This window comes from Cnephaeus nilssonii, assembly GCF_951640355.1.
Source record: "Cnephaeus nilssonii genome assembly, chromosome: 13".
Lineage (NCBI taxonomy): Eukaryota > Metazoa > Chordata > Mammalia > Chiroptera > Vespertilionidae > Cnephaeus > Cnephaeus nilssonii.
In genome coordinates, this window is record NC_137084.1 from 29,758,304 (window position 1) to 29,765,329 (window position 7,026).

Below are 7,026 nucleotides of genomic sequence, written 5' to 3' on the forward strand. Positions count from 1 at the left end.
ATGAAAGGGATGCCCCCAGTTTGCAGAGAAGGCACAGGGAGCTTACGTAAATGGCCCACGTTGGCACAGCTAGTAAGTCAGAGGCAGGATTTGAACCCAGGTTGTCTGGCTCAGTGGTGCAGACTTAACCGTTCCCCGTGCTGTGCACACCTGAATTACCTTAGTCCAGGCCCCCTATACAGGAGAGAAACCGAGGCCCAGAGAAAAGACCGTGAGCTGGTGACAGAGCTAGACCACAGCCAGGACCCACGGCCCCAGCCAGCTCCCTGCCCGCCCCACTCACGTCTCCACCTCAGTCCCAGCCTCTGCAGGATGACAGAGCCAGCAGTGCAGGGAGGCGCTAGTGGGAATGAAACAGATTCTACCCCAGGAAGAAGAGCAGCATGTTATGAGAAACCTTTACCATGGGATTTGACACGTGAATGGATTGAAGAGGGGGAAAAAAAACCCTTTGTGCACACGTGTCTGCTGCAGCGACCCTAGTCTCAGCTCAGGCGTGGAAGGTTTTACTCCTCTTATCCCAGTAGTCTTCCTCAGCTTTCATCCCCCAAATCTTAATAGCCCTCTATAGCTATAAAGCACTTTACTTAGCACGTTCACAGCTGTTTTCTCATCTATCTTCCCAACAATCCTAGGAAGTCGGTATCTTTACCCCCATATTACAGACAGGAAAACTGAGGCTTAGAAAGGCCATGTGCTTTACAAGCACACTCAGCACGTTGGTGAGAGTGTATATTCAAACTCTTGCTACCTCTGCTGTCCAGGATGTGTACCCTGGATAACTCGTTTCTCTGCTTCGCTTTCTTCTCCCTAGAACATAAGGCACAGTGAATCCAGGGCAGCTTAAGGGGCAGGGGCAAGGGGCAGGCATTGATGCCACAGAGGTAGAGACCCAGGACCTCCCACTCAACCCTCCTCTTCAGCCTGGGCCTCGCCTGCCTCACTGGGCCATGGGGAAGGGTGAATGTTTGGCTACAGGGCAGGGGACGGAGGAACTTAGAGTCTCAGAAGAAATGTGGGTGCCCTGAATGGGCCAGGTCAGGTGGGCCCTGCCCAGGGGGATTGCACACGTCGGATCCCAGCCTCACCTGTCTCTCCCACCCCAGACCCTCACAGCAGAGTGTGTCTGACTTCACCAGATCCTGACGACCCTCTGAGTTCCTATATCAACGCCAACTACATCCGGGTATGTCGCCCCATCCTAACACCCTTTTCCTGAAAAGGAGGCCCAAGCTGGTGGGATCCATCCTCCAGGCTTCTCCCTCAGCCAGTGCGGCTGCTGCCAGTCCCGGGAAGAGCCTGCGTGTGGGGGCTGGGCCCCAGGAATGTTGCATCTGACCCTGACGGCCTGGGCTTGGCTGGCCACAGGGCTACGGTGGGGAGGAGAAGGTGTACATTGCCACTCAGGGACCCATCGTCAGCACGGTTGGCGACTTCTGGCACATGGTGTGGCAGGAGCACACACCCATCATTGTCATGATCACCAACATCGAGGAGATGAACGAGGTAGGCTCCCCTGCACCATTACCAGGTGTCTGCAGCTTCATGCCGTAAGCCTCTTGTTTCCATATTCTTACAACCATCTCGTGAGGTCGGTAGTGCTCACACCACAGTCAAGGAGAGGACGTAGGAGGCTCAGCAAGGTTAAGTCATTTGCTCAGAGCCACACCCGCAGTCAGAGGCAGAGTCTGGAGCTGGCTTCTCTACCTCCAGTGCCCAGGACCTTAAGCAGAATGCTCTGCTGCCTCCTAGGCTGCCAGGGCTGACGCAGGCTACTTCCATACTCGAAACAGCCCATTTAATTGAGCCCCTAGAAAAGTCCTTCAAGATGGATATGACTCCCATTTTTCCAGAGAAGGTAACTGAGGCTCAGAAAAGGGAGGTAACCTGAAGGTTACGAGGCTGAGTTTTGAACCCAGCACTCTCTAACTGCAAACCTATGGCCACTTTATATCTCTCCTGGCTGGCCCTGACGGGGCACTGGGGAGAGCATGGTTGGGGAACTGGGAGTGTATCGCAGCCTGGTGTTGGCCCTACAGAAGTGCACCGAGTATTGGCCGGAGGAGCAGGTGGTATACGATGGTGTCGAGATCACCGTGCGCGAAGTCATTCACACTGAGGATTACCGGCTGCGACTCATCTCCCTCAGGGTAAGGCCTGGGGCGGGGCTGCTAGGGGGCAAGGGCTTTATTGAGGATGCCACAGAACAGGGTTCCACAGTCCACTCTAGCTGAAATCAGGTCCTATGTCTCCCAGGAATTACTTGTGAGCAAGGGATAAGGGAGGGCTGAATGGACCCGGGGGACAGAAGCAGGACCAAACCTGTTGCATGTTATGCTTTTGGGCTCTCTGTGTGTCTGCACAGTTATTCATAATGCCTCCAGCTCTGCTTCAAATGCACCCAAATCCAGGACCGTCTGGACAAGGGGTCTCCTGCTGCCTCCAGCTCTGTCCTTAGAACTGAAAGACCATGGTGACTTCAAGATCCCTTCACCTGGGATACAGGCCTTCTGGCCTGTAGTACCCAATCTGTCCACCAGAGGGCAGACACGCCTTGCTGCATTTGGGTTGCAGGAGGAGGATGTGATTACAAAAAAAAAATGGTGGGAGTGGGGGAGGCGCGGAGAGACACAAAACATGAGCAATAGGAAACAGCCCAGAAGAGTGGGGGAAGGTATCCTCCCACCCTGAAGTTGTGCTTCTTTCAGGAGCAGCATAAGAGAACAGACTGTTCATTTGGAGTCAGGAGGATCAGTGGGTTCTCTCTTTAAGGAATCATAGAGCCCTTCTCATAACCCCAAAGACTGGAAGAGGCGAGCCAGGCACCAGGAAGCTGATAGACTGCGAAGTCCAGTGATGCTGAGAGTCACCAGGTCCAGCTGAAAGCCTGAGATCTGTTCCTCTGAGCTGCCCCTCTCCGCTGGAGAGGATGCTCCCAGAGGGCAGTGCCCACTGGAACAGCTCTGAGATACACGCCTGGCTGGAGGGCAGGAAGGGCCAGGAAGGGGGGTGGGGGGGTAGGCTGTAGGAGCGTTCACAGCCAGATGGCCCAGGGCCCAAGGAACCAGCTTCCTGTTTCCCCAGAAAGAGAGGTTGAGGGGGAGTCAGACCAAGCACAGCAAGGCGAGAGGAAGGTCCCCGCGCTCTGGTGATGTGGCGCAGGGGTGACTGGGCTGTTGGTTAAAATAAGAAACTGGGAGGCAGGAATGACTTGGAGAAGGGACTCTTTGCCTCTGTTGGATGACATGTGAAGGCCAATGCCGATTCCACTGGCCCACCGCCACTACCACGCTGGCTTTGGGTCTCTGTCTGGTGCCACTGGGCAACGTGGTGTCCATGGCAGAGGCCAGAGGCCCCGCTCCCTGTGTCCGCCCCCCTGTGTTCTTCCTCCTCCCATCCCATCCCCGTCTCTGTCCTCTGTGGGCTCACAGAGCTCACGTGTATCTGGGGTGGGCCTCTGTCTCCTGGACAGAGCGGGACGGAAGAGCGAGGTCTGAAGCATTACTGGTTTACGTCCTGGCCCGACCAGAAGACCCCAGACCGGGCCCCCCCACTCCTGCACCTGGTGCGGGAGGTGGAGGAGGCTGCCCAGCAGGAGGGGCCCCACTGCGCCCCCATCATCGTCCACTGCAGGTGGGTCCTCCCAGCCACCCGCCAGGGCAGGGCAGCCCACCCACCCCTGCTGCCCCGCCCTTCACCCCACGCATCCCCTCGGCCCTCAGCGCAGGGATTGGGAGGACTGGCTGCTTCATTGCCACCAGCATCTGCTGCCAGCAGCTGCGGCAGGAGGGTGTGGTGGACATCCTGAAGACCACGTGCCAGCTCCGTCAGGACAGGTCAGCCCACGGGCAGGGTGGGGCACGTGGAGAGCGTGAGCCCTAGGGGCAGAAGGGAGAGACTGACTGTGCTCGGGGTGAGGGGCAGGAGGGCACACTGGGTATGGACTGGCCACTGGCTGATGGGGTAGGGAAGCCGGATACTTGGAGGGGCTGGATCTGGACGGGCGGTGCTGGATGAAGAGGGAAGAGAAAGAGCCGGTGGCCAGGGCACGCTGGCAGTGGTGGGGATGCCATCTCTGTCCCTGCTGTCTGCACCGGAGCTGGGAGGGGCAGGGAGGAGCTGAGGGGGTCGCCTGGCTAGGGCTGGCCTCTCCAGCCTCCACAAAAACAAGGCCCCTGGTGAGTGAGGGGCACTCCGTGGGTTTGGGGGTACCTCCCACAGCCCATCCCTCAACAACCCCCTCCCCACCGTGCATCTCTGCCGGGCAGGGGCGGCATGATCCAGACGTGCGAGCAGTACCAGTTTGTGCATCATGTCATGAGCCTGTATGAGAAGCAGCTGTCCCGCCAGTCCCCAGAGTGACCTCGCTGCTCCCCCGAGGTCCTCCTGGCGCCACCCAGCCTGAGTCTGGGCCCTTACCCCAGCCACACCCCCAGGGCCCAGCCTCAGGTCCTGGCCTGCTCTCTGCCCTGCCCCTCCTGCTCCCTTCTCTCCAGCTGGCCCTTACCCCCAACATAGCAATTCCTACTGTATATATGGGGGAGTGGGGCAGGGTGTGGGGGAGGGATGTGCCAGGCCAGGCCTGGGGCTCCAGGACCCGACCCACACCACGCAGACCTGGGGCCTCAGTTTTAACAATGGTTCCATTGCTACTTGATCCAAAATGTTTGTGCTGCATTCCACGTGTCCTGAACAGCGTGTTCTGTCCGTCCATCCATCTCTGCTGTCTGTACCGGACACTGTGTCTCCTCAGCCTAGGATAGGGGTCATGAGCTCCAGCCCCTAAGCAGCCCAGGCAGAGGTGCCTGGCTTGGCCCCCACCCCACTTCTCCCAACAGGCAGATCGCACTTCACCCTCAGTTATTGGGATCGGGGTGGGGAGAAGGGCCGGAGGACCTGGAGGTCAGGTGTGGGAAGCTCCTGGGTGGGGAGAGAGATCTCGTCTAGGGAGAGGTCTCTGGGTGGTGGGGGAGTGTCACAGCCTGGGTGGCCTCTGGGTGTCACAGGTCCTCAGGAGGCAGTGGCCAGCATGGGGGCATCGGGGAGGAAGGGGACAGATGGGGCTGAGCACCCAGAGGACGTGGGCCCTGGTGGGGATGGGAGGGAGAGGGGGAGCTCCGAGGAGGGGTTGGGAACTCGCCCCAGATCTGTGGGAAACATTTTCCTGTGTCACCGTGGGAAGCCTTCCCAGGAGTCTTGCTGCGTGCAGCTCTGCGTGTGTTCCTGTGTCCACGCGTGTGTTGAGAGCCCATCAGCGGGGTATGCATGACTCTTCGGCAACATATGTTATCTTGGAGCCACGTGTTTTTATTGCTGACTTTAAATATTTATTCCACGGCAGACAGAGACATTTGGTGTCTTTTTATAATTTGCTCGTGGTCATTGAATAGAGCAATAAACAGAGCATTTTGAGCAAAACTAGCCTCCTGGGTCTGTGATTGCCTCTCCCATCCACTCCCTGCCTCCTAGTACTGGTCGTCTCCTCCTCCTCCTCCTCCAACTTCTCCTCCTCTAACAACAACTCTCCCTCCTCCTCCAACTTCTCCTCCTCCTCCTCCTCCTCCTCTTCCTCCTCCTCCTCCTCCTCCTCCTTCTCCTCCTCCAACAACAACAACTCCTCCTCATTCTCCTCCTCCTCCATTCTCCTCCTCCTCCTCCTCCTCCTCCTCTTCCTCCTCCTCCTCCTCCTCCTCCTCCTCCTCCTCCTCCTCCTCCTCCTCCTTCTCCTCCTCCAACAACAACAACTCCTCCTCATTCTCATCCTCCTCCATTCTCCTCCTCCTCCTCCTCCTCCTCCTCCTCCTCCTCCTCCTCGTGTGTGTGTGTGTGTGTGTGTGTGTGTGTGTGTGTGTGTGTGTGTGCGCGCGCGTGCGAGCCCGTCCATCTCCCTAACACCCCCTTGTGGAAATTGGGAATATGGAGAGAATCCAGATCTGCAAAGCCAAAGAAGTCCATTGGACAGGATTCTCACACACCCTCACCCCAATCCAGCCAGAAGCCCTGGGACAGGGGAAGCCTCAAGAACAGGTGTGGCATGCATCTACAGAAGGCAACGTGGCTGGCCGGGCACCAGTTCCGACAGATGGGCCAGAGAAGCCAAGGCTAGGCGGGGGACTTTCAGGTCACCACCCCCAGCCCCTCCCTGTTGGCCAGCACACTTATCCCATGCTAACCCTACAGGTCCCAACAGCAGCTGCAACCGGTAATTTCCCTTTTAAGGCCTGGACTGAGAGCAACCCCTCCCAGTGGGCCTGGGGAATCTGCCCATGGGCTCAAGTTCTGGACACTCCTGTTCTATTCTTGCCCCTGCCCCCAGGGATGCAGCAAAAGTAGCTGTGATGCCATGGCTGGCAAGCGGGGGTCATTTCCGGACAGGAGGGGGCCCAGGGCAGGGCTGCTGATCAGCCAACAGGTCCTTCCAGGTGCCAGAACCTTGTGTGGGCTGGTCAAGGGTCTAGCCATGCAGGTAGATTATAGACAGTGAGGAAAGAATAAGAAGGGGCTTGAACAGATGGGATGAAGGTCAGGGGTAGGGGCATGGTATCCAGCCACCCTCCCACAGGGGGATGGACCTCCTGCCCTTCAGGTTGGGGGATTGGGCTGCAGGAGTGGCAAGGGGGAGGAAGGCTAACAGGCTGTGCAGGCACCATACATAGATGAATGGTATCCCCTGGACTTGTGCAAAATAGCAGACCACCTTGACCTTCCCATTGGACTGTGCATGTGCGCGTGTTCGCACACACACACACACATACACACAACCCTGAGCCCCTCAGCTCAAAGAGTTCCCACGCAGCAGCAGTGAGAAGCAAAACCTCTGGCACAAAGGAACAGGTAAAGTACCCCTGGACCACCGTCCTCAGCCCCTTGCCCGCCCATGCCCTGCATTTCCTCCAGCCTTGGCTCCAGCCCCACGTCCACCCACCCTCTTCCCTCTTCCCCCCACGCCCCCCCCCCCCAAAGCAGTGTGTCAGATAGCTGGGGCAGCTGCAGAGCCTGAGTAAGGGATTGCCCCCAGGGGCCAGA

At 58.0% G+C, this 7,026-nt stretch overlaps 1 protein-coding gene across 2 annotated transcripts in view; it reads left to right on the forward strand.

Annotated features, from left to right (window-relative positions):
• PTPN5 (protein tyrosine phosphatase non-receptor type 5) overlaps positions 1-4,903 on the forward strand; it is a 44,060-nt gene extending 39,157 nt beyond the window's left edge. For both annotated transcript variants that reach the window (XM_079788509.1, XM_079788510.1), the window contains 6 exons: positions 1,107-1,186; positions 1,369-1,506; positions 2,040-2,150; positions 3,473-3,633; positions 3,723-3,836; positions 4,269-4,903. In XM_079788509.1, coding sequence (XP_079644635.1) covers positions 1,107-1,186; positions 1,369-1,506; positions 2,040-2,150; positions 3,473-3,633; positions 3,723-3,836; positions 4,269-4,362 — 698 coding nt within the window. In that variant the 3' untranslated portion in view covers positions 4,363-4,903. The remainder of the gene's footprint in view (positions 1-1,106; positions 1,187-1,368; positions 1,507-2,039; positions 2,151-3,472; positions 3,634-3,722; positions 3,837-4,268) is intronic.
• Positions 4,904-7,026: the final 2,123 nt, after the last annotated feature.